This window comes from Heterobasidion irregulare (genome assembly GCF_000320585.1).
Source record: "Heterobasidion irregulare TC 32-1 unplaced genomic scaffold scaffold_02, whole genome shotgun sequence".
NCBI lineage: Eukaryota > Fungi > Basidiomycota > Agaricomycetes > Russulales > Bondarzewiaceae > Heterobasidion > Heterobasidion irregulare.
The window spans coordinates 3,252,252-3,278,692 of NW_009258198.1; the positions used below are offsets into that span (position 1 = coordinate 3,252,252).

The 26,441-nt window shown below is 48.9% G+C and overlaps 7 protein-coding genes across 7 annotated transcripts; 4 read left to right on the forward strand and 3 right to left on the reverse strand.

Moving 5' to 3' along the window:
* The first annotated feature begins 135 nt into the window (after positions 1 to 135).
* Positions 136 to 1,590, forward strand: HETIRDRAFT_471708 (uncharacterized protein). The gene is made up of 5 exons (XM_009544769.1): positions 136 to 185; positions 239 to 266; positions 341 to 571; positions 626 to 804; positions 880 to 1,590. Exons 1-5 carry the CDS (start codon positions 162 to 164, stop codon positions 1,432 to 1,434), a joined length of 1,017 nt encoding a protein of 338 aa, XP_009543064.1. The 5' UTR covers positions 136 to 161; the 3' UTR covers positions 1,435 to 1,590.
* Positions 1,591 to 1,875: 285 nt separating this feature from the next.
* On the reverse strand, positions 1,876 to 2,721 carry HETIRDRAFT_243779 (uncharacterized protein; the record flags this gene model as incomplete). The annotated part of the gene is made up of 4 exons (XM_009544770.1): positions 1,876 to 1,910; positions 2,001 to 2,087; positions 2,179 to 2,313; positions 2,598 to 2,721. Coding segments are annotated over 4 exons (381 nt in total), but the record flags the coding sequence as incomplete, so codon positions are not given.
* A 437-nt stretch (positions 2,722 to 3,158) lies between these two features.
* HETIRDRAFT_438701 (uncharacterized protein) lies at positions 3,159 to 5,138 on the reverse strand. The gene is made up of 9 exons (XM_009544771.1): positions 5,042 to 5,138; positions 4,793 to 4,865; positions 4,281 to 4,326; positions 4,202 to 4,209; positions 4,053 to 4,138; positions 3,757 to 3,974; positions 3,615 to 3,690; positions 3,490 to 3,554; positions 3,159 to 3,426 (listed from the first exon to the last, which is right to left on the reverse strand). The coding sequence occupies exons 2-9, from the start codon at positions 4,827 to 4,829 to the stop codon at positions 3,375 to 3,377; spliced, it is 588 nt and encodes a 195-aa protein (XP_009543066.1). The 5' UTR covers positions 4,830 to 4,865; positions 5,042 to 5,138; the 3' UTR covers positions 3,159 to 3,374.
* Positions 5,139 to 8,523: 3,385 nt separating this feature from the next.
* HETIRDRAFT_310171 (uncharacterized protein) lies at positions 8,524 to 9,500 on the forward strand (the record flags this gene model as incomplete). The annotated part of the gene is made up of 5 exons (XM_009544772.1): positions 8,524 to 8,603; positions 8,657 to 8,710; positions 8,763 to 8,831; positions 8,888 to 8,947; positions 9,005 to 9,500. Coding segments are annotated over 5 exons (759 nt in total), but the record flags the coding sequence as incomplete, so codon positions are not given.
* Positions 9,501 to 9,557: 57 nt separating this feature from the next.
* HETIRDRAFT_311325 (uncharacterized protein) lies at positions 9,558 to 11,279 on the forward strand (the record flags this gene model as incomplete). The annotated part of the gene is made up of 1 exon (XM_009544773.1): positions 9,558 to 11,279. A coding segment is annotated over one exon (1,722 nt), but the record flags the coding sequence as incomplete, so codon positions are not given.
* Positions 11,280 to 17,450: 6,171 nt separating this feature from the next.
* Positions 17,451 to 19,959, forward strand: HETIRDRAFT_425208 (uncharacterized protein; the record flags this gene model as incomplete). Its single annotated transcript, XM_009544774.1, has 8 exons — positions 17,451 to 17,467; positions 17,519 to 17,569; positions 17,605 to 17,676; positions 17,729 to 17,797; positions 17,854 to 17,913; positions 17,983 to 18,569; positions 18,660 to 19,858; positions 19,927 to 19,959. 8 exons carry the CDS (start codon positions 17,451 to 17,453, stop codon positions 19,957 to 19,959), a joined length of 2,088 nt encoding a protein of 695 aa, XP_009543069.1.
* Positions 19,960 to 25,683: 5,724 nt separating this feature from the next.
* On the reverse strand, positions 25,684 to 26,172 carry HETIRDRAFT_167473 (mitochondrial ATP synthase, epsilon chain; the record flags this gene model as incomplete). Its single annotated transcript, XM_009544775.1, has 3 exons — positions 25,684 to 25,737; positions 25,884 to 26,019; positions 26,141 to 26,172. 3 exons carry the CDS (start codon positions 26,170 to 26,172, stop codon positions 25,684 to 25,686), a joined length of 222 nt encoding a protein of 73 aa, XP_009543070.1.
* Between the last annotated feature and the right edge of the window lie 269 nt (positions 26,173 to 26,441).

A 26,441-nucleotide genomic window follows, 5' to 3' on the forward strand; every position in this document is an offset into this window, starting at 1 on the left:
ACCAGCACAAGGAGGCGCGTTCAAGGCAAAGGAGTTGCTGACGTAATCAGCGGGCAGGCCTCGTCAATAAGCGCAAATAATACGCGCGTCTACACCGGCGTACGCGTCGAGCAGCCCCCCTCAGTACCCTCCTCCCCTCGACATCCCTCGCCGTCGCCGCCATGGTCGCAACAACGACAGAACAAGTGAGATTTCTCGCCATCGTTCCCGGTGACGATCTCATTTTGCTTCTTCAAAGCTAACAGCGCTCGCCGCTACCACCGTCGGTACGCCTCTCGTGACATCACCTCCCAGCCCGCACCGCGAGCACCGTCACTTACCACCCCCGCACGCACCGCAGTTATCCACCCGCTCGTCCTCCTCTCCGTCACCGACCACCACGCCCGGTCCGTCTCGAAAGGCTCGTCGAAGCGCGTCGTCGGCGTGCTGCTCGGGCAGGACAACGGCTCCACGATCAACGTCGCCAACTCGTTCGGCATCCCGTTCGAGGAGGACGAGAAGGACAGCAAGACGTGGTTCTTAGACCACAACTACATCGACGGCATGTTCGACATGTTCAAGAAGGTCAACGGTCCGTGAGTCGCGCTGCCCGTGCCCCGCGCCGCGGACTCACCCTCTCCTCCAGCCCGCGAACGAATGATCGGCTGGTACCACACCGGCCCCAAGCTCCGCGCGTCTGACCTCGAGATCAACGACCTCTTCCGCAAATTCATCGCACGGCCCGTTATGGTCATCGTCGACGTGCGGCCACAAACGGTCGGCATCCCCACAGACGCATACTTCGCAGTAGAGGAGATCAAAGACGTGAGCCTCCCGCACCACCACCTCCGCTCCACCTCCAAACCTTTTTGCCCTCTCACGCTGACTGGTGCCCCGCAGGACGGCACAGAAACCCGCTCGACATTCCTCCACGCGCCATCCGCCATCGAGGCCGAAGAAGCCGAAGAGATCGGCGTCGAGCACCTCCTGCGCGACATCAAAGACTCCACCACCACGACGCTCGCGACGCGTGTCTCCGAGCAGCTCGCCTCCCTCCGCGGCCTCCAATCGCGCATCGCCGACATCCAGAAGTACCTCGCCGACGTCGCCGCGGGCGCGATGCCCGTGAACCACCAGATCGTGTACCACCTCCAAGACGCGCTCAACCTCCTCCCGGACCTCAGCGATCCCGCGTTGACGAGCAGCTTCGCCGCGAGCACGAACGACGAGCTGCTCGTCGTCTACCTCAGCAGTCTCCTGCGCGCCGTGATCGCGCTGCACGCGCTCGTGGACAACAAGGCGTCGATCGGGCGCGCGGAGATGGAGGAGGGCAAGGGCGAGCAGAAGAAGGGCGTCAAGTCGGATGCGGAGAAGGAGAAGGACGGGAAGAAGACTCCGCCGGAGAGCGAGAAGGGCAAGGAGAAGGACTCGAGCAAAACCGACAAGGGCCTGTAGGATTATTATTTCTTTCCATCATCTGCTACACTACTTTCGCTCTCGCATGGCATACAATTGTAAACCAAAACATCCGAGTCCCGATGCACCTTCTCGAGATGCAGCTTCTGTGAAGCAGACTTGACCCAGTAGTGAACATCATCATAGTCGCATCACATGCCTTGACATGCAGTAAGAAAGCAGATGCACAGGAACCCATGTAACGACCAGCGAGCAAACAAACAGGAGTTCACGACGACAGACAACCCGCAGACATGGAAAGAAAACCATAATATATTCGCAGCCCGTCGGCGGCGCCGAGGACAACGACGACGGTTGACGATCGTTCGAAGTTCGTGCGCGCTTTTACTCTAGTACCACTACCCCGAAGCCTACCATGCCTATTGCCCCCACCCGGTCCGTCCCGACGCAGAGCCCTCCCGCGGTCTACTTGTGCGTGCTGAAGCCCTTGCCGGCGTACCCTTCCGACGAGACACCTAAGCAAGAAAAAGTCGTGCGAGAGTGAGCAAAGAACAACACGAAGCGCAAGACAAAGGGGGACAGGAGTCGGACGAGGGCAGACGTACCAGAGATAGGGTTGATGTTCATCTCGCGCGCGCGCTCCAGCGCGGCGTCTTCCCACTCTTTCGTGATCGTCCTCGGCGGAGGCGGCGCTGCGGGGCAGATAGGAGGCAGAGGTGGAACACGCGCACGTCAGAGCTGCATACACACAGACACACAGCAGCCCCGAACGGCTCAGCTTACCGAACGCACGGACGGTCGCGAAGACGGCCGCGGCAGCTGCGATGAGGCCAAAGACGCCGGCGGTGACCTTCGCGCTCGTGCCGGGGGGGTTGACAGGCGTGCGGGGGCCGTGCGGGCCAAACGCGACGTAGTACGCTGCAGACGGGAGCAAAAACGAAAACAAGATCAGCCAGAGTGCACAGATGCCACGGCAAGACGAGAGCGGAGCAAGGCAGAGCAGAGCCAAAAAGCGAAAAGGGACACCGTAAGCCCCGCGAGAAAAAAGGCGTAGCAAAAAGGAAGCCTAGCAACAGTGCGCCCAGACAGTCTTCATCTTTCATCCTACCTCGACGAGGCCCTCACGGAACCAAAAGAAAAAAACCACTACACCCCGCCGGGGGAACGAGCCCGAGCACACAAGCACACCAGACAGAACTTACCAGCCTTCTTCTCATCGATGCTGAGCTCCTTCCAGTCCTTCTTCTGCAGCGCCTCGAGCTGCTGGTGCACGACGACCTGGTCCTCGGCGCTCAGCTTCTCCCACTGCGCCTCGACGTTCGACAGCGGAATGGCGGCGGTCTGGGCGGTGGACGACGTCACAGACGACGACGCGATGGGGTGCGCGGCGGTCGTGAAGCAGCGGCGGGCGGCGGCGGGGCGCACGGCGACACGAAGTGCGGGGTGCATCTGTGGTTTGAGGAACGAGAGAGAGAGGGAAGAGTGGAGGTTGTGTCTGAGGAGGAAGAGGAGGGTCGAAATGGAATAAATGTGATACGCGCACGGGAATGCTGGCGCCAGGCCGCTACCGTGGGAACGTGTCGGGGCAGACCGGCCGCAATGTCGCCTGCAATCACGTCTAGCCTCCAGCCTGGAGCCGTCTGTGTCGCTCGAGAGCCTCTCCACAATGCTAACGCGCTATGGACATCCCATGCACACTCCTTGTGGCCTGCCATACGGAGAAACGCAAATGAAACGATCCACGAGCGCTTCACGCAGCATCAGAGCAGGGAGCACTCGCTATCATCGAGCATGTATAAACAGCGGCGAACACTACACATTATAGATATCACATGGACACGCGCGCACCGACGCGGACGCTGCGACAGCACGAAACAAGAAAAAAGCGACTGGTCGGATAGCAGACAGACGAAGCGACGCAAAGACTACTCCACGACGACAGACAGTCTCCTCCCCCTCCGGGCACAGCCGGACACTCCTTACGCACTGCCCTCAGCAGTAGCTACACCCGGGCAGTCACGAGAGATGTGGCTATAAGGACGTGCATATCATCAGCGCCTGCAAGACGATGAAGCTCAGGAAAAGATAACTTACCCCTCGGAGCCGCAGGTGTAGCATGCCCGCCTTTGGGGTTGAGGGCAGTCACGGCTGATGTGTCCCTGAGACAAAAAAGAAAAGTTTAACATCGTCCCAACCCAGCGACGAGAAAGCAAACTCACAACGCCGGAGCAGTTGTAGCATTTTGAACCCTGGACGCAGTCACGCGACAAGTGGCCAACGCCGCCGCAAGTGTAGCTGGAGTCGACACCCAACATTTTCGTCAGCTACGGAGCTCTCAACGCACAGTAAAACAATGCGTACCAGGTGCGCTGCTGGCTGCCGAAGTTGCCGTAGCTTGCTCCACCGCCGTAGCCTCCACGTCCGCCTGTTACGCCTCCTGGCGCCTCGGGGCACGCCCGCGCGATATGGCCGACCTTGCCGCAACGGTAGCACTCAGCACCGCCAGCACCTGCACTCGAGCCGCCGCCAAAGGCGTTGAATCCGCCTGGCGCAGCGGTAGTGTCGGGGCAGTCGCGCGACTACACATACAATCAAAGAAGATGACAAAAAGGAAGCGGCGTCAGCACAACACATGCAAGGTGTCGGAGCTGACGCACAATATGGCCTTCTTGGCCGCACTTGTAGCACGACTTTGCCTTTTGCTCCATCGTGCAATCACGGGAGACGTGACCCTCGAGGCCACCTAAAGTCACATTAGATCTATCAGATCGAGCTCGAAGAAGCAAGGCGGGGAAGAAGCACTCACAGTTGTAGCTATAGAACACATCCCACAATCCACGACGGTCAGTCCGCTGCTTTTCTGGGATAAAAACCTGTTTTGTTACCAGGTAGGGGTGCCTGCTTTAGGGCAGTTGGCAGCCTGGTGACCGACTAAACAGTTGAAGTTTCGCAGAGCGAGGAAAAAACGACGACGACGACACATGACAGTGATCGGCGCATACGAGCACATCGAATGCAGAGGAACAACGACAAGCGACACCCCACCACACGATAAATTGCAAGTTGAATCAATTTATTTGTGCATGCGCAACGATGTGCGTGCCGAATCGATGGGTATCGACGAGTATGCAAAGCAAAGAAAAACGCGGTCTCCGTCAGCGCCGCACCACACACGTGAGAAGAAAAAATGAACAAGAAAAAATGAAAAATGAAAAATTGTGGTCGAGATATGGGAGGGTGTAAGTAAGAAAAACATCTGTCGGTCATGCAGATCCACGAAACGGCAGGCCATCTCGGAAAATTAGACGCCGACAGTATGGGTGGCGAAAACGGGGAACCGCCGCCGCAGAGACGACGGTGATAGCAACGACAACGACAACACGAAAACACCACGCACAGCCACCACAGTTGAAGCATCCACGAGCGCCAGCCATTTTTCTTTCGGAAGAGGGGGGAGATCTTGAGTAGACCTGCGGGGCCCGATAGTGATTGAAGCGGGCGGACAAAGGGAATGTCAGAACGCTAGGCATTCGGTCACCACCCAACGTAGCCCGCCACGCTGGGCCACCCAGGCGCATGCACCAGGTACGCGCGTCCCGGGGCTGCAGCGCGACGAACAGACGCATAAGGGCGAGGCGAGACGCACGGGTAGTACGTTACTTGTAGAGGGATTTTAGGTCTTCGAGAGCTTGTGGGCTTCGAGGAGAACAAGAGTCGAAAGGGATCGACGGGAGGGCAGAAGATGGTGGTTGTGGAGAGGAAGAAAAAACACACCGGCGTCGGGCGCCTGCTCTCATAAACCGCTCGGCACGTGGCGGCGCAAACCTTGTGCCAGATCCGGACGGCGGACCGCCGTGAGCGGCGACCGCGATCCTGCCTATCCATCCATCTCTATATAGAGGGCGACAGTAGGGGTCCGGTGGCAACTAGCCGTCGGCTAATCCCACGCGACAAACCACGCGAGACCACTGTCCCATAGGCTTCGGGAGGTGAAACGGAGCATGTCGGAGCTTGAAACGGAGTTGGTCAGCGCGCGCGTGCCCGGAGCTAACCTAAGCATAGGGAATTCTCTTCTCCTGGCACTGTCTTGCAGTGATTTCTTCAGGTAAAATATGAGGGAGCATTCAGCAAGGGCTTAGCTTGGCAACCACTCTTGGCTCTTGGTTTTTTTGGAGGTATTTTTTATGTAAATAAATAATAAATAAAAGGGGACAATACAAAATGGTGGCACTAGGCTAATAGCTCAAGTCATATGTCCTTGCTTACACTTATGTAGGCCACATAAGAAACCATGTGAGCAAAGCAAACATCCATGATAAATTGGGTGAGCAGAGTAAGCCATGTCTTGGTGCTCCTAGCAACTCTAGCAACTAGAGTGGGCTATGCCTTAGCAGCCATTGAAGCTTGAAATGGCATCCTAGCACCTTACAGAGAACCTCACAGGGAAGCCTCATGGGTGGGACCCTGATGGGGGAGCCTCATAGGGCAGAATCTCATAGGGAAATTTAATAGATGGGACCTTATAGAAAGCTTTATATGTATATGGAAATTTTATAAGAAGGACCTTATTGGATATCACAGAAGAGCCATATAGGGATATTAAGGTACTAGACTTTATGGGCACTAGACTTTACAGGCTAGCAACTAGAGTGGGCTATGCCTCAGAAGCCATTGGAGCTTGAAATGGCATCCCAGCACCTCACAGAGAACCTCACGGGGGAGCCTCATAAATGGGACTCTGATGGGGGAGCCTCATAGGGCAGAATCTCATAGGGGAATCTAATGGATGGGACCTTATAGGGAGCTTTATATGGAAATTTTATAAGAAGGACCTTATAGGATATCATAAAAGAGCCATATAGGGATATTGGGGCACTGGACTTTATAGGCACTGGACTTTACGGGCACTGGACTTTACGGGCACTGGACTTTATAGTCAGTGCACTCTACAGGCACATGAGACCAAGCACTACAACAAAAACTCAGATTAAGCACGGGCACTGGACTTTACAGGCACTAGACTTTATAGACACTAAACTTTGTGAATACTAAACTTTACAAACACATCAGACCAAGCACTGTAACACAAACTCAGATTAAGCATGGTTGCGCCGTCGCAACGCGACGGGTGAAAAGCTAGTAAATAGAGGGCGACACTGCAAAATTGTGGCGCTTAAGCGACGGCTATGCTCGCGTGCTCCTCGCTTATGCTCGCGTGGGCCACGTAAGAAACCACGCGAGACCACTGTCCCATAGGCTTCGGGACGCGAAACGGAGCATGTCGGAGCCTGAAACGGAGTTGGTCAGCGCGCGCGTGCCCGGAGCTGACCTAACCATAGGGAATTCTCTTCCCCTGGCACTGTCTTGCAGTGATTTCTTCAGGCAAGGGGGCATTTACCAAGTGCTTAGCTTGGCAACCACTCTGAGCTCTTGGTTTTGTTTGTGGGTATTTTTTATATGTAAATAAATAATAAATAAAAGGGGACAATAAGAAATGGTGGCACTGGGCTAATAGCTCAAGTCATATGTCCTTGCTTATACTTATGTAGGCCACATAAAAAACCCTAGCAACTAGAGTGGGCTATGCCTCTGCAGCCATTGGAGCTTGAAATGGCATCCTAGCACCTCATAGAAAACCTCACGGGGGAGCCTCATAGGTGGGACTCTGATGGGGGAGCCTCATAGGGCAGAATCTCATAGGGGAATCTAATGGATGGGACCTTATAAGAAGCTTTATATGGGAATCTTATAGGAAGGACATTATAGGATATCATAAAAGAGCCATATAGGGATATTGGGGCACAGGACTTTCAGTAAGCAGAGTGAGCCATGTCTTGGTGCTCCTAGCAATCCTAGCAACTGGAGTGGGCTATGCCTCAGCAGCCATTGGAGCTTGAAATAACATCCCAGCACCTCACAGAAAACCTCACGGGGGAGCCTCATAGGGCAGAATCTCATAGGGGAATCTAATGGATGGGACCTTATAAGAAGCTTTATATGGGAATCTTATAGGAAGGACATTATAGGATATCATAAAAGAGCCATATAGGGATATTGGGGCACAAGACTTTATGGGCACTGGACTTTACAAGCACTAGACTTTACAGGCACTGGACTTTATAGGCACTGGACTTTATAGGCACTGGACTTTGTGGACACTGGACTTTATAAGCACTGGACTTTACGGGCACTAGAATTTATGGGCACTGAACTTTACGGGCACTAGACTTTATAGTCCGTGCACTCTACAGGCACATGAGACCAAGCACTACAACAAAAACTCAGATTAAGCACGGGCACTGTACTTTACAGGCACTAGACTTTATAGGCACTGGACTTTGTGAACACTAGACTTTACAGACACATCAGACCAAGCACTGTAACAAAAACTCAGATTAAGCATGGTTGCGCCGTCGCAACGCGACGGGTGAGAAGCTAGTCTCTATATAGAGGGCGACAGTAGGGGTCCGGTGGCAACTAGCCGTCGGCTAATCCCACGCGACAAACCACGCGAGACCACTGTCCCATAGGCTTCGGGACGCGAAACGGAGCGTGTCGGAGCTTGAAACGGAGTTGGTCAGCGCGCGCGTGCCTGGGGCTGCTGCGAGCCTTGCGATACCTGATCTCTGCCATCAACCATCATCATCTCTGTCCCAGACCCTCATCTGTGCTCTCCTCTGCTTTATTCCTCACTGGCTTTTCTCTCAAACTCTACTCTGCTCTACTGGGTGTCTTTGAGCACGGATTCTGCTTAGAAAAAGCCTACAGGGTGTGAAGTCTACCAGCACGGCCTTAGTTTGCTGTAGCCAAAAGCAGTCTTTTCATAGCTGCCTGGACCTCTCTCATCCTGCGGTGTTTCAGTTGCTCAGGTACCTTTTACCACAATCTCACAGTCACAACGACCTGCTTTGCAGACAACGAGTGACATTGAGTTGTCAAAGAGCATTGGGAATTCTCTTCCCCTGGCACTGTCTTGCGGCAATTTCTTCAGGTGAACTGTGAGGGGGCATTCAGCGAGTGCTTAGCTTGGCAACCACTCTTGGCTCTTGGTTTTGTTTTCAGGTGTTTTTTTTTATTTAGCTTTTCACAATGAGTGTTCCACCTTTGTAAGTCTGTGTTGCTTGCATCATGTCCATTGTGCTCAATTCTTTTTTTAGGCCTCCTAATGAGGGTGTGGTGGAAGTCTGGATGCCTGCATTGGCACCTTTGTGAGTATTTTTGGCTTGCTTGGATACTGTTTCAGTGCTAAAATTCCCTTTAGAGATGATGATGAGGATGATCTCTATATGACACCCCCACCTGAGACTGTACATAAGTATGTGACTTACTTTTTGCTTATTGGTTGTGTGTACTCATATTTGCTATAGTGAGAATGCCAATAATAGTGAAGATGAGGATGATCTGTATATGACTCCTCCACCTGAGAATCTCAATGGGTATGTGGTTTTATTTAATCTTTTTATGGTCATTGGCTAAAAAGAAGAAACTATAGACATGTTGAAAACCAAGAGGCTATTGAAGAGGCTGCCCATGGGGATGTGACTATGACAAGGTATGCAGTTTTTGTTAAATCACACAAAATTTGTTTATTAATTTTAGGGTTTATAAGAACTCCTCCTAGGACTCCTGAGCATGAGCGCCAGACTGTGCGGGAGCAAGAGCGTGCTGAAAGGCTTCAGATGACTTCTCCTACTCTTCGGCGCGAGCGTTCTGCATTACGAGGCTCTATTCGTCAGCCTGTCTTTGAGGATCTCTCTAGACCTTCCCATCCTGTCACTTCTAATCCTGCTCAGCCTCCTATTTCTCTTGCACCACCCATTCAGCTTCACCAGCCTGCCACACTTGCTCCTCCTGTCCAGTCATACTATTCTGCAGTTGCTGCTCCCTCTGCTCCATCATATTATCCTGCTCAATATGTTCCTCCCCATTTTTATCCTGCTCCCATGTTCCAACACTCTGGCTATCATGGTGCTACGGCTTACCAAATTCCTGGACAGTATCCTATCTATGCTCCTCCTCCAATGCCTGCACCACCACCTCATTATTGGCCTGTGAATGTTTCTGCCTATCCTAATCTTCCACGACACTTGATTGGGAATCATGATAGACAGGCTCGCACACGTCTTGCAGCAGCTAGCCATCCTGATTATGAGCATCGTATGATGGAGAATTTTGAAAGGACTCATGCAGAACGTAGACGTCGTCGTAGAGAAAGCACAAGGCCTGAACCCAATAACCCTCCTCATCCTACATCTTCTATAAGACAACAGGAAGAGAATAATCATTATGCAATTCTTGACCAGCGACATCAGCAAGATATTCAGCAGCAGCAGCACCTTCATCATCAGCTTGATCTTGCAGAGCAGGCACATCATCTAGACCTTGAAGAGCAGGCACATCAGCATAACCTTGCTATCCAACAAAATAATCAAGCTGTAGTGGCTCATCAGGCTCTCCAAAATCTGCCTCTAGGTCGCCGTCCATATCAAGAGCCTATTGCACGTCACAGCCTTGGTCTTATGAATATAGAATGTGCTCACTATCTTGCACTCCATTTCTCTTCTGAACGTCTTACCAACTCCAGTCGTATCCACCCTCGCTTTGGCATGTGCTGCTTACAGGGTCAGATCAGATTGCCTGCATTTTTACAACCTCCCCCAACCTTGCGCCGACTGCTTTGGGAAGGTGGTTCAGTTCCAAAATTTTTTAGAGATCATATCAGGCAGTACAACAGTGCATTTGCATTCACTTCTATTGCTGCCAAGCTATCAGATCATGTTACCTCTACCTCTGGGCCTTATTCATTTAAAATTCATGGGGAACTGTCTCATAAGATGGGAAGCTTGCTACCACCTAACAACATCAAACCCTCCTATGCTCAGCTTTATGTTATTGATCCTCAGGCTGCACTTAATGAGCGCAACAACAATAATGCCAACTTGAGATCTGAAATCATGAATGACTTGCAGGATATGTTTCATACACACAATCCTTATGTTCCTTTGTATCGTCATGCCTATCAAATCCTGGCAGAAAAGAACCCTGGAGAGAATGACAAGATTTCAGCTCGCATCACAGTCTTGCCTAATGCCGATCATCGTCGCTATAATGAGCCTACTGTTGATGAGGTTGCTGCTATTATACCTGGGAATGGAGATGAGGAAGTGGATTTGCACAGAGATATTGTTGTCCGCTATAACCATGGAGGTCTAAAGCACTTTAGCCATCTTCACCCTCACTACAGTCCCCTACATTATGTGACATTGTTTCCACATGGCGAACAAGGCTTTCATCCCAATATTCCTGCTCATCCTGGACCTAATGGCCAAATGCTCTCATCCAAGGTGTCTCAGCGCTGTTATTATGCATATCGTCTTATGCGCCGTTTGCTTGAACCTGAAACTATCTTCAGAGCTGGCAAGCTATTTCAGCAATATGTGGTTGATGCTTGGGCATCTATTGAGTCTAGCAACCTTTTCTGGATCAGGAACCATCAGAAGGAGATTAGGGCAGACAAGTACCAGTCATTGTTTGATGCCATTCATGCAGAAGCAGGTATCAACCTAGGCCAACAAGGAAGGCGCATAGTTCTTCCCTCCACTCATGCAGGCAGTCCACGTTATATGTATCAGCTTTTCCAAGACTCTATGGCTATCACTCGCCATTGTCATAAGCCAGACATCTTCCTTACCATGACTGCAAATCCTAATTGGCCAGAGATTCAAAAAGAGCTCTTGAAATATGATGATGGTACAACTCAGAATCCTTCTGATCGTCCTGATTTGGTGGCACGTGTCTTTGCACAAAAGATGAAGGCTTTGCTCAAGGAGATCAAGGAGGGCCTGTTTGGAGGGGTTGCTGGCATGGTATATACCATTGAGTTTCAAAAGCGTGGGCTTCCTCACATGCACCTTCTCCTTTTCTTGAAGCAAGAACACAAAATTCAGAGTGCTGAAGATGTGGATCGAATTGTCTCTGCCCAGCTCCCAGATCCTGCCACCCATCCTATGCTATATGAGTCTGTCACCAAATACATGCTTCATGGACGTTGTGGCCCTGAATTCCCTCAAGCACGTTGCATGGAGGAAAAGAATATTGGTGGCACAAAGGTCAAGGTCTGTAGCAAGCATTATCGCAAGGACTTCAATGAGCACACCCTTTATGGTGAAGATGGCTATCCTACATATGCTAGACCAAACAATGGGCGCACTTTCACTCGAGGCGCTATGCAGTTTGACAATCGCGATGTTGTTCCTCATAATCCCTATCTTCTTGCCAAATATAACTGCCACATCAATGTAGAGGTCTGCGCTTCTATCAAGGCCATCAAATACATTCACAAGTATATCTACAAAGGTCCTGATCGTGCCACTATTGAAATTGGAGATATTGATGAGATTAAGGACTATGTGGATGCTCGCTATATTGGACCTATGGAGGCTTGCTGGAACATCTTTGAATTCCCAAGGCATCTGGAGTTTCCTTCAGTCTATCGTCTTCCTGTTCATCTTCCTAATCAGCAGCAGGTCTATTTTGATTCTGATGACAATCCTGAAGAACTTCTCAATAGTAACAAGTCCCAAAAGACAGAGTTGACTGAATGGTTCATTGCCAACCAAAAGTATCCTGCTGCCCATGCTTACACTTATCAAGACTTTCCTCCCTTCTATGTCTGGAATCAAAAGAATAGAGCATGGACACCACGTATTCAACACTCAACTATTGGCAGAATGTACTATGTTCATCCCTCAGCAGGAGAGCGCTTTTACCTCAGGACCTTGCTTACTATTGTTAAGGGTGCCAAGGACTGGAAAGACATTCGCACTTATCAAGGCATTGAGTATCCAACCTTTCGTGAGGCCTGCTTTGCACGTGGCCTTTTGGAGGATGATGGAGAGTGGGATATGGCCTTGGCTGAAGCAGCAGACATGCAGACTGGATCTCAACTTAGATCCCTCTTTGCCACCATCCTTTGCTTCTGCATTCCTTCACAACCTCTTATTCTTTGGAACCGCTACAAGGACAAAATCTGTGATGATCTGCATGTGCGTCTTACTGCCATGGGCTTTCCTGATCCTACTCAAGAGGATGTCTTTGATTATGGCCTCTATCTGCTGGACAAAGTCCTTACTGGAATGGGAAAGCGCCTCATTGACTATCCTCCTATGCCTTTGCCTCTGCAAGATTGGAACCAAGCTGCAAATGTGCTTCTTCAGGATGAGCTCAACCATGATTATGTGGCTCTTTGGGAACAGGTCAGTTACCATGCATCCTTCAAAGTTGACCTTGAGCTGACCTTGCACTTCAGGTGGAGACTAATCTATTGACCTTCAATGCTGAGCAGAGGAATGCCTATGATGCTGTCATGCAGTCAGTCCAGTCCAACCAAGGCCAAGTCTTCTTTCTGCACAGTGCTGGAGGTGGTGGAAAGACCTATGTTTGCAACACCATTGCTGCCTCTGTCCGCTCTCAAGGCAAGGCTGCTCTTTGTGTTGCTTCTTCTGGCATTGCCTCCTTGCTTCTGGATGGTGGTCGCACTGCTCACTCTCGCTTCAAAATCCCCATTGAGGGTCTCAATGAGCGCTCCTCTTGCTCTTGGGAGAAAAACTCTGACTTTGATGGTCTTATTCATCAGACTGGGGTGGTCATTTGGGATGAGGCACCAATGCAGCATCGCTATGGAATTGAAGCCGTTGATCGCACTCTTCAGGATCTCATGGACAACCCTGCTCCTTTTGGTGGTGTTACTGTGTTGTTTGTTGGAGACTTTCGTCAGACCTTGCCTGTGGTTCCCAAAGGAAGCAGAGAGCAGATTGTGGCTGCATCTTTGCGCAAGTCCTCACTCTGGAATCACATCCAACTTCTCACTCTTAAACAAAACATGCGCCTAGACCAGACTCCTGAGAGCAATGCCTTTGCTCAATGGCTCCTCAATGTTGGTTCTGGCCATAACCTTGGTGAAGACAAGTCTATTGAACTTCCTCCCAACATGCATCTTGATAACAACACTAAGCAGTCCTTGATTGACTTTATCTATCCTGATATCTCTGATCAGCACCCCAAACCAGACCACTTCTTCCTTGACCGTATGATTCTTTCTGGGCGCAATGACACTGTTGCTGAGATCAACAAGGAGATTCTGGCCAAGTTTCCTGGAGAAGACAAGCTCCTAACCAGCATTGACTCTGTCAAGGACATAGAGGGTTATCCTATAGAGTTTTTGAACTCTATCAATATCTCTGGCCTTCCTCTTGCTCACCTCCATGTCAAAAGAGGTTGTCCTCTCATTCTTTTGCGCAACATTGATCCCTCTCATGGCCTATGCAATGGCACTCGACTCATCTTACTTGAGGCAAGGACACGTGTCTTAAAATGCCGCATCTTGGGTGGAGCACATGCTGGAAGGATTGTGTTTATCCCTAGATTAACCCTAGAGCCATCTGGAGAAGCCTGCCCTATTCCTTTGAAGCGCAGACAATTCCCTGTCCATGTTGCCTTTGCTATGACCATCAACAAGTCACAAGGACAGTCTGTCAAGTTTGTTGGATTAGATTTGGAGCGGCCTGTATTTTCCCATGGCCAGCTTTATGTTGCACTGTCACGCTGCACATCAGGAGATAGAATCAAGGTGTTATTCCCACCAGACTCACAAGGGACCAAAACCACCAATATAGTGTACCCTGAGGTATTGCAAGGCATTTTGGATAATCAATAGTATGTCTTGGATCATAATCATTGTGACATGGCTAACAATTATAATAGGACTTGAACAAGGACTGTAGTATAAAACTTATATAGAAACTTCTTATACTTTGACTCTCAATCCCCACTCTAACTTTTTATATGTATGCTTGAAATAAAACTGCTACTCTAACTTGGCTGCTTGACTAAAACCCAACCACAAACTAAGCACTATAACACAAACATAGATTAAGCACTGTCACATAACCTCAGACTAAGCACTGCAACAAAAACTCGGATTAAGCATGGTTGCGCCGTCGCAACGCGACGGGTGAGAAGCTAGTCCCTATATAGAGGGCGACAGTGAAGAATTGTGGCAAAACTCCGCCGGCTAATGTCGCGTGTTGTCGCTTATGCTCGCGTGGGCCACGTAAGAAACCACGCGAGCGAAGCGAGCGCCATGACAAATTTGGCGAGCGGAGCGAGCTGTCCTTTCAGCCGCCCGGCAACCTCCGCAACTAGAGCGGGCCGTGTCTCGGCAGCTGTCGGGGTTCCACACGGCATCCCGGTCTGCCCGGCAATGCCAACAACTGGAGCAGGCCGTGCCTCGGCAGCCATCGGGGCTCAAAATGGCATTCTGGCACCCCACAGGGAACCTCACGGGGGAGCCTCATAGGGCAGAATCTCATAGGGGAGCCTTATGGGCAGAACCTTTTATGGAATATGAAAAGGGAGCCTAATAGGGAAGCCATATAGGCAGGATCTGGCAGAGGAACCTTATAGGGGAATCTTTTGAATGTCATCTTGCAAAATCTCATAGAGGGGCCTTATAGGGGAATCTTATAGGCAGGACATTATAGAATATCATGGGAACTAGACTTTATGGGCACTAAAAGTGATATTCTAGCACCTTATAGAGGAGCTTCACAAGAGAGCCTCACTGGCAAGATCTTATAGAGGAACCTGACAGAGGAACATAATAGGTAAGCATAATGGAGAAACCTAACAGGGGAATATAATAAAGGAACCTATATAGGAGAACCTTATATGGGCCATATCTTGGCAGCTGTTGGAGCTTGAAATAGTATCGCAGCACTTTATGGGAAAGCCTTATAGGTATGACCTTATAGAGGAACTAAATAATACTTGACAAGAGAGTCTTATATAGAGAATATTATGGGCAGGACCTTATAGAATATGATCAGAGAGCTATATTAGGGCAAAATAATTTATGGGCACTGGACTTTATAGGCACTAAAATTTACAGGCACTGGGCTTTACAAGCACTGGACTTTACGAGCACTGGACTTTACAGAGACTAGACTTTACAGGCACATGAGACCAAGCACTGTAACAAAAACTCAGATTAAGCATGGTTGTGCCGTCGCAACGCGACGGGTGAGAAGCTAGTAAATAGAGGGCGACACTGCAAAATTGTGGCGCTTAAGCGACGGCTATGCTCGCGTGCTCCTCGCTTATGCTCGCGTGGGCCACGTAAGAAACCACGCGAGACCACTGTCCCATAGGCTTCGGGATGCGAAACGGAGCATGTCGGAGCCTGAAACGGAGTTGGTCAGCGCGCGCGTGCCCGGAGCTGACCTAACCATAGGGAATTCTCTTCCCCTGGCACTGTCTTGCAGTGATTTCTTCAGGCAAGGGGGCATTCACCAAGTGCTTAGCTTGGCAACCACTCTGAGCTCTTGGTTTTGTTTGCGGGTATTTTTTATATGTAAATAAATAATAAATAAAAGGGGACAATAAGAAATGGTGGCACTGGGCTAATAGCTCAAGTCATATGTCCTTGCTTATACTTATGTAGGCCACATAAAAAACCCTAGCAACTAGAGTGGGCTATGCCTCTGCAGCCATTGGAGCTTGAAATGGCATCCTAGCACCTCATAGAAAACCTCACGGGGGAGCCTCATAGGTGGGACTCTGATGGGGGAGCCTCATAGGGCAGAATCTCATAGGGGAATCTAATGGATGGGACCTTATAAGAAGCTTTATATGGGAATCTTATAGGAAGGACATTATAGGATATCATAAAAGAGCCATATAGGGATATTGGGGCACAGGACTTTCAGTAAGCAGAGTGAGCCATGTCTTGGTGCTCCTAGCAATCCTAGCAACTGGAGTGGGCTATGCCTCAGCAGCCATTGGAGCTTGAAATAACATCCCAGCACCTCACAGAAAACCTCACGGGGGAGCCTCATAGGGCAGAATCTCATAGGGGAATCTAATGGATGGGACCTTATAAGAAGCTTTATATGGGAATCTTATAGGAAGGACATTATAGGATATCATAAAAGAGCCATATAGGGATATTGGGGCACAAGACTTTATGGGCACTGGACTTTACAAGCACTAGACTTTACAGGCACTGGACTTTATAGGCACTGGACTTTATAGGCACTGGACTTTGTGGACACTGGACTTTATAAGCACTGGACTTTACGGGCACTAGAATTTATGGGCACTGAACTTTACGGGCACTAGACTTTATAGTCCGTGCACTCTACAGGCACATGAGACCAAGCACTACAACAAAAACTCAGATTAAGCACGGGCACTGTACTTTACAGGCACTAGACTTTATAGGCACTGGACTTTGTGAACACTAGACTTTACAGACACATCAGACCAAGCACTGTAACAAAAACTCAGATTAAGCATGGTTGCGCCGTCGCAACGCGACGGGTGAGAAGCTAGTCCATAAATAGAGGGCGACACTGGAAAATTGTGGCGCTTAAGCGACGGCTATGCTCGCGTGCTCCTCGCTTATGCTCGCGTGGGCCACGTAAGAAACCACGCGAGACCACTGTCCCATAGGCTTCGGGACGCGAAACGGAGCGTGTCGGAGTTTGAAATTCGATGAGTCAGCGCTTCCGCGCGAGGCTTGCGACATTGGATCTCTGCCGCCAACCACCATCATCTCTGTCCTGGACCCTCATCTGTGCTCTCCTCTGCTTTATTCCTCACTGGCTTTTCTCTCAAACTCTACTCTGCTCTACTGGGTGTCTCTGAGCACGGATTCTGCTTAGAAAGAGCCTACAGGGTGTGAAGTCTACCAGCACGGCCTTAGTTTGCTGTAGCCAAAAGCAGTCTTTTCATAGCTGCCTGGACCTCTCTCATCCTGCGGTGTTTCAGTTGCTCAGGTACCTTTTACCACAATCTCACAGTCACAACGACCTGCTTTGCAGACAACGAGTGACATTGAGTTGTCAAAGAGCATTGGGAATCCTCTTCCCCTGGCACTGTCTTGCGGCAATTTCTTCAGGTGAACTGTGAGGGGGCATTCAGCGAGTGCTTAGCTTGGCAACCACTCTTGGCTCTTGGTTTTGTTTGCAGGTGTTTTTTTTATTTAGCTTTTCACAATGAGTGTTCCACCTTTGTAAGTCTGTGTTGCTTGCATCATGTCTATTGTGCTCAACTCTTTTTGTAGGCCTCCTAACGAGGGTGTGGTGGAAGTCTGGATGCCTGCATTGGCACCTTTGTGAGTATCTTTGGCTTGCTTGGATACTGTTTTAGTGCTAAAATTCCCTTTAGAGATGATGATGAGGATGATCTCTATATGACACCCCCACCTGAGACTGTACATAAGTATGTGACTTACTTTTTGCTTATTGGTTGTGTGTACTCATATTTGCTATAGTGAGAATGCCAATAATAGTGAAGATGAGGATGATCTGTATATGACTCCTCCACCTGAGAATCTCAATGGGTATGTGGTTTTATTTAATCTTTTTATGGTCATTGGCTAAAAAGAAGAAACTATAGACATGTTGAAAACCAAGAGGCTATTGAAGAGGCTGCCCATGGGGATGTGACTATGACAAGGTATGCAGTTTTTGTTAAATCACACAAAATTTGTTTATTAATTTTAGGGTTTATAAGAACTCCTCCTAGGACTCCTGAGCATGAGCGCCAGACTGTGCGGGAGCAAGAGCGTGCTGAAAGGCTTCAGATGACTTCTCCTACTCTTCGGCGCGAGCGTTCTGCATTACGAGGCTCTATTCGTCAGCCTGTCTTTGAGGATCTCTCTAGACCTTCCCATCCTGTCACTTCTAATCCTGCTCAGCCTCCTATTTCTCTTGCACCACCCATTCAGCTTCACCAGCCTGCCACACTTGCTCCTCCTGTCCAGTCATACTATTCTGCAGTTGCTGCTCCCTCTGCTCCATCATATTATCCTGCTCAATATGTTCCTCCCCACTTTTATCCTGCTCCCATGTTCCAACACTCTGTCTATCAAGGTGCTACAGCTTACCAAATTCCTGGACAGTATCCTATCTATGCTCCTCCTCCAATGCCTGCACCACCACCTCATTATTGGCCTGTGAATGTTTCTGCCTATCCTAATCTTCCACGACACTTGATTGGGAATCATGATAGACAGGCTCGCTCACGTCTTGCAGCAGCTAGCCATCCTGACTATGAGCGCCGCATGATGAATAACTTTGAACAAAGCCATGCAGAGCGTAGACGGCGTCGTAGTGAGAATACAAGGCCTGAATCAGATGTTCTCCCTCATAATCCAGCTTCTTCCTCTTATCGACCATAGCCTCCATTGCCACCTCAGTCAGATGTACAGGCTTTGCAATATCAGCAAGAGCAACAGGCATTTGATCAGCATAGAGCATTCCTTCATGAGCAGCGTCTTGAAGAGGTCCGTCAGCAGCTTTTGCAGCCTCAGCAAAGACATCAGCAGCATGAATTGCAAAGACAGGAGGAAGGAATCCATGAGCAGGCATTTGTTCAGCAACAACATCTTGATGATCTACAGCAGCAGCAGCACCTTCAAAATCAAATACAAGTCCATCTAGAAGAGCAGGAGCATTATGCCAATCTAGCCATCCAGCAAAACCACCATGCTTTGGCTCAAAATCAAGTGATGCAACAGCTACCTCTTGGTCGTCGTCCTTATCAAGAGCCTGACGCACGCTATAGTGTTGGCCATATGGATGTTGAATGTTCCCATTGCAAAGCCCTTCACTTTTCCTCTGAAAAGCTATCATCCTCTACTCGCAATCATATCCGCTTTGGCATGTGCTGTTTACAAGGCCAAATTAGGCTGCCTGTGTTATTGGACCCTCCTCAAACACTGCGTAATCTTCTCTGTGGAGACACTGAGAATGCCAAATCATTCAGGCTAAATATCAGGCAATACAATAGTGCATTTGCATTTACTTCTATTGCTGCCAAGCTATCAGATCATGTTACCACTACTTCTGGGCCATATGCATTTAAAATCCATGGAGAACTTTATCATCAGATGGGTACCCTGCTACCACCCAACCATCTTAGACCTTCCTATGCTCAGCTCTATGTTATTGATCCTCAGGCTGCACTCAATGAGCGCAACAATGCCAATCCCAACTTGAAGTCTGAGATCATGAATAACTTGCAGGATATGTTTCATGAGCACAATCCTTATGTTCCCCTGTACCGCCATGCCTATCAAATCATGGCAGACAAGAATCCTGGAGAACGAGACAAGCTTGCAGCCCGTATTGCTGTCTTGCCCAATACTGATCATCGCCGCTATAATGAGCCTACCGCAGATGAAGTTGCTGCCATCATTCCTGGAAGTGGAGATGAGGAAGTGGACTTGCACAGAGATATTGTTGTCCGCTATAACCATGGAGGTCTAAAGCATTTCAGCCATCTTCACCCTCACTACAGTCCCTTGCATTATGTGACATTATTTCCACATGGCGAACAAGGCTTTCATCCCAATATTCCTGCTCATCCTGGACCTAATGGCCAAATGCTCTCATCCAAGGTGTCTCAGCGCTGCTATTATGCCTATCGTCTTATGCGCCGTCTGCTTGATCCTGAAACCATCTTTAGAGCTGGCAAGCTATTTCAGCAATATGTGGTTGATGCTTGGGCATCTATTGAGTCTAGCAACCTTTTCTGGATCAGGAATCATCAGAAGGAGATTAGAGCTGAAAAGTACCAGTCATTGTTTGATGCTATCCATGCAGAAGCTGAGGTAGACCTAGGCCAGCGGGGAAAACGTATTGTGCTTCCCTCTACTCATGCAGGCAGTCCACGTTATATGTATCAGCTTTTCCAAGATTCTATGGCTATCACTCGCCACTGCCATAAGCCTGACATCTTTATCACCATGACTGCAAACCCTAACTGGCCAGAGATCACTGAAGAGCTCTTAAAATATGATGATGGTTCAACTCAGCAGCCTTCTGATCATCCAGACTTGGTTGCACGTGTGTTTGCCTTGAAGATGAAGGCTCTTATAAAGGATATCAAGGAGGGCCTGTTTGGCAAGGTGGCAGGGATGGTTTATACCATTGAGTTTCAAAAGCGTGGTCTTCCTCATATGCATCTTCTTCTTTTCCTTGATGCACAGGACAAAATTCAAAGTGCTGAAGATGTGGATAGGATTGTCTCTGCCCAGCTTCCAGATCCTGCTATCCATCCTATGCTTTATGAGTCTGTCACAAGATACATGCTCCATGGACGCTGTGGCCCTGAGTTTCCTCAAGCACGTTGCATGGAAGAAAAAGATATTGGGGGCACAAAAGTCAAGCTCTGTAGCAAGCGCTATCGGAAGGACTTTACTGAGCAGACCCTCTATGGTGAGGATGGCTATCCTACATATGCTAGGCCAAACAATGGGCGCACCTTCACTCGGCATACTATGCAGTTTGACAATCGTGATGTTGTTCCTTATAATCCCTATCTTCTTGCCAAATACAACTGCCATATCAATGTGGAGGTCTGTGCATCCATCAAGGCTGTCAAATATATCCACAAGTATATCTACAAAGGTCCTGATCGTGCTACACTTCAGATTGGAGACATTGATGAGATTAAGGACTATGTGGATGCTCGCTATATTGGACCTGTAGAGGCTTGCTGGAACATCTTTGAATTCCCAAGGCATCTGGAATCCCCCACAGTCTATCGTCTTCCTGTCCATCTCCCTAATGAACAGCAGGTCTACTTTGATGCTGATGATAATCCTGAAGAAGTCTTAAACAGAGACAGGTCCCAGAAAACCGAGTTGACTGAATGGTTTATTGCCAACCAAAAGTTTCCTGCTGCTCATGCTCATACCTACCAGGACTTTCCTCTTCACTATGTCTGGAACCAGTCAAAGAAAATATGGACTCCACGTCAGCAGGGTTCTACTATTGGCAGAGTGTTATTTGTCCATCCCTCTGCAGGCGAACGCTTTTACCTCAGAACATTGCTCACCATTGTTAAAGGTGCCAAGGACTGGAAAGACATTCGCACTTATGAAGGCATTGAATATCCTACCTATCGTGATGCCTGTTTTGCACGTGGCCTTTTGGAGGATGATGGAGAGTGGGATATGGCCTTGGCTGAAGCAGCAGATATGCAGACTGGAACTCAACTTAGATCCCTCTTTGCCACCATCCTTCGCTTCTGCATTCCTTCACAACCTCTTATTCTTTGGAATCGCTACAAGGACAAAATCTGTGATGATCTGCATGTGCGTCTTACTGCCATGGGCTTTCCTGATCCTACTCAAGAGGATGTCTTTGATTATGGCCTCTATCTGCTGGACAAAGTCCTTACTGGAATGGGAAAGCGCCTCATTGACTATCCTCCTATGCCTTTGCCTCTGCAAGATTGGAACCAAGCTACAAATGTGCTTCTTCAGGATGAGCTCAACCATGATTATGTGGCTCTTTGGGAACAGGTCAGTTACCATGCATCCTTCAAAGTTGACCTTGAGCTGACCTTGCATTTCAGGTGGAGACTAATCTATTGACCTTCAATGCTGAGCAGAGGAATGCCTATGATGCTGTTATGCAGTCAGTCCAGTCCAACCAAGGCCAAGTCTTCTTTCTGCACAGTGCTGGAGGTGGTGGAAAGACCTATGTTTGCAACACCATTGCTGCCTCTGTCCGCTCTCAAGGCAAGGCTGCTCTTTGTGTTGCTTCTTCTGGCATTGCCTCCTTGCTTCTGGATGGTGGTCGCACTGCTCACTCTCGCTTCAAAATCCCCATTGAGGGTCTCAATGAGCGCTCCTCTTGCTCTTGGGAGAAAAACTCTGACTTTGATGGTCTTATTCATCAGACTGGGGTGGTCATTTGGGATGAGGCACCAATGCAGCATCGCTATGGAATTGAAGCTGTTGATCGCACTCTTCAGGATCTTATGGGCAACCCTGCTCCTTTTGGTGGTGTTACTGTGCTGTTTGTTGGAGACTTTCGTCAGACCTTGCCTGTGGTTCCCAAAGGAAGCAGAGAGCAGATTGTGGCTGCATCTTTGCGCAAGTCCTCACTCTGGAATCACATCCAACTTCTTACTCTCAAACAGAACATGCGTCTAGACCAGACTCCTGAAAGCAATGCCTTTGCTCAATGGCTCCTCAATGTTGGTTCTGGCCATAACCTTGGTGAAGACAAGTCTATTGAACTTCCTCCCAACATGCATCTTGATAACAACACTAAGGAATCCTTGGTTGACTTTATCTATCCTGACATCTCTGATCAGCACCCCAAACCAGACCACTTCTTCCTTGACCGTATGATTCTTTCTGGGCGCAATGACACTGTTGCTGAGATCAACAAGGAGATTCTGGCCAAGTTTCCTGGAGAAGACAAGCTCCTGACCAGCATTGACTCTGTCAAGGACATAGAGGGTTATCCTATAGAGTTTTTGAACTCTATCAATATCTCTGGCCTTCCTCTTGCTCACCTCCATGTCAAAAGAGGTTGTCCTCTCATTCTTTTGCGCAACATTGATCCCTCTCATGGCCTATGCAATGGCACTCGACTCATCTTACTTGAGGCAAGGACACGTGTCTTAAAATGCCGCATCTTAGGTGGAGCACATGCTGGAAGAATTGTGTTTATCCCTAGATTAACCCTGGAGCCATCTGGAGAAGCCTGTCCTATTCCTTTGAAGCGCAGACAATTCCCTGTCCATGTTGCCTTTGCTATGACCATCAACAAGTCACAAGGACAGTCTGTCAAGTTTGTTGGATTAGATTTGGAGCGGCCTGTATTTTCCCATGGCCAGCTTTATGTTGCACTGTCACGCTGCACATCAGGAGATAGAATCAAGGTGTTATTCCCACCAGACTCACAAGGGACCAAAACCACCAATATAGTGTACCCTGAGGTATTGCAAGGCATTTTAGATAATCAATAGTATGTCATAGATTATAATCATTGTGACATGGCTAACAATTATAATAGGACTTGAACAAGGACTGTAGTATAAAACTTATATAGAAACTTCTTACACTTTGACTCTCAATCCCCACTCTAACTTTTTATATGTATGCTTGAAATAAAACTGCTACTCTAACTTGGCTGCTTAACTAAAACCCAACCATAAACTAAGCACTATAACACAAACATAGATTAAGACTAAGCACTGCAACAAAAACTCGGATTAAGCATGGTTGCGCCGTCGCAACGCGACGGGTGAGAAGCTAGTCTAAAGAGAGTGGAAGGGCAGTATCTCGCGTGGCAACACGTGAAAACCACGTGAGCACCCGAGCGCGAAGCGCGAGGGGCCAAACCTGACAAACTGCGGCGATAGCCGCGGCGAGCGCGAAGCGCGAGGCTAAAACAATTACTTTATTGGCCAAATTATTATTTTCTCTTCTCCTGATTAAAGCATTTTCTGCACCAAAAATCCAAAAAGGGAACCTGACAAAATATGACAAAATCCATAGAGCACAAGGCAATATATTCTGACTCTAACCATCAATGTACCTTATATTCCCAACTCAATACCTGCTAAATCTATGCATTCTGTGTATATGTCTTTTACATTGGTGGAAAACTCCAGGAACATTACTCAGATTAGATTAAAAATGTCCAATAACCTATAAGAGAAGTGCAATGAAACTAATAGGAGCACATACAATAGGAACACACACAATGGGAGCATATACAATGGAAGCACACATAATGAGAGTATACACAATGGGCTCATATGTAATGGGAGCACACACAAAAAGAGCACATACAACAAGAGCACATACAATAAGAGCACACATGATAGGAGTATGGGAGCATACACAATAGAAGCATACACAATAGAAGGACATACAATGGGAGCATATGCAATGGGAGCACATACAACAAAGAGTACAAGCAATAGGAGCCTATGCAATAAGGGCATATATAATCAAAGCACACACAACTAGAGCACATTTAATAGGAGCCTACCACACATAATAAAAGCACACCCAACCAAAGCACATCTAACAGAAGCACATGTGATGGGAATATACACAATAGGAGCATACACAATGGAAGCACACATAATGGGAGCATACTATATGTAATAGGAGCACATATAATAGGAGCACACCTAACTAGAGCATATCTGATAGGAACACATATGATGGGAGTACATACAATGGGAGCACACATGATGGAAGCACATCTAACTAGAGCATATCTAACAAAAGCACACCACATACAACACAAGCACATCCAATAAGAGCATACCTAATAAGAGCATACCCAATAAGAGCATACCCAATAAGAGCACACTCAACAAGAGCATACCTAATGAGAGCACACTCAATGAGAGCACATTCAACAAGAGCACATCCAATAGAAGCATATACAATAGTAGCGTACCCAATAGGAGCACACCTAATTCAAGCACACACAATGAGAGCACATATGACAGAAGCACACACAATAAGAGCATATACAATAAAAGCATATAAAATGAGAGCACATGTAATAGGTAATCAAGTCACAAGTATATAGCCAACAATAGATTACACACAGACTACATACAGACCACACTCAGACTGTAGGTAGCCTATAATCAATGCATAGTTTGCAACTAACACGGAATATTTCAATCCTCATAGTCATTTAAAACTAAACTACAAAACTCAGATTCAACCCTAACCCCAAGAAATACTATTAAGCACTGTGCAAGAGTCGCGAAGCGACGGGTCGGAACTCGTTTCTCTCGAGGGGGCGTGTCTGCCTCGTTCCTTCTGCGCAGCGGGCATGCGGGCGGATCGTGGCGAGAACGGGGAAGCGAATAGACCCTTTTATATGCCGTTGGGTCGACTGTTGCGGTCGCCGTGTCCACTCCTTCCCAGTCACATCATACATGGGAAAAATAGCACACAACGTTGCACCAGAGGGACTTCTGCATTTCAGCGGACGTAGCGCAGTGACCAGGCAACTGAGGGCGCACGGGATCGGCATGAACGTTCCCGACATGTGTCGTCGCACAGACCACAGCCCCGACACACTCCACGAAACCTGTGATGGCCGTCGTCCATGTCGCATATGAAAATCTCAGACAACAGTGCAATTACCCCTGCTGACGACGATGCACGCCAGAAGACGACCGCCATCACAGGAGCGGCGCCGGGACGTATGTTTGTAGCGAAGTCTCGAACTTCTACCTGAAGGCCTGAAGCCGGATACTCGGACGCGACTCTGAGCGTGCGATCAAACGCAAAAGAACAGAACAGGATTGGATTTTGCTGCAAGTATCTCTGAGTTGGCATATCACCGCGGCGCTGGTGTGGGCGAATGCCTGGTTCACCCTGAACTCCTCATCGCGGCGGGCTGTGCCCTCCCTACTCGAGTCAGGCCTCCTGATCCGGTCAACTCAGACTGCTGCTGACTTTGCGGGTTTCGTGTCCTCTGGAGGGTTCAAGAAGACCTGGATAAAGTCGGCACGTCAACACCTCATGTATGGAATGGACAGAGGAAGGGGGTGGAAACAGAGTTGGTATCGTCAACAGGCCCGGAAAGAGGCCAAGATAGAACAGCAGAAAGACGAGAGACGGAGAGTGATCAAACGCGTACCTGCTCGCCTCCCTGGCCGTTCTCCCATTTCTGGTAGCGCAGAACTGTGAGACCACGCTTCTCAGCATTGAGACGCTCAGACTCCTTCAGCGACTGGCGCACGGCGCGCGCGGAGATCTGGGTGTACTTGTTGTACCTGCACATCTCGTGTCAGCGAAACGAATCAACCAAGTACCGCAGCGTGCTGGAAAGAAACCAAGGAATGGCAAAGACAAACGAGACCGTTATGATGATACGAGAAGATCGAGCACACGTACGTGAAGAATTGACGCCAGCTAGCGGAAGACATCGTCGGTGAAGAGGTTGGTTGTGCTGGAGTCGCTTTCGTGGACGAAGAGAGCGGAAGGTCGGGAGGTACCGGGCTGCTAGTCCGCCGGTATGTGGACCGGTCCACAGCGTCCACAGCGTCATGGCAGATGAGTCAATAGCTCTGACCGCGGGTGGCATCGCGACGACGACTATCGCCTCGCACTTGCACTTGCACTCGCACCGCACCGAGCAGCACACGCCCTACACGCACTCGCACGCACCCAGCACGCCCCATATACACGCACGCGC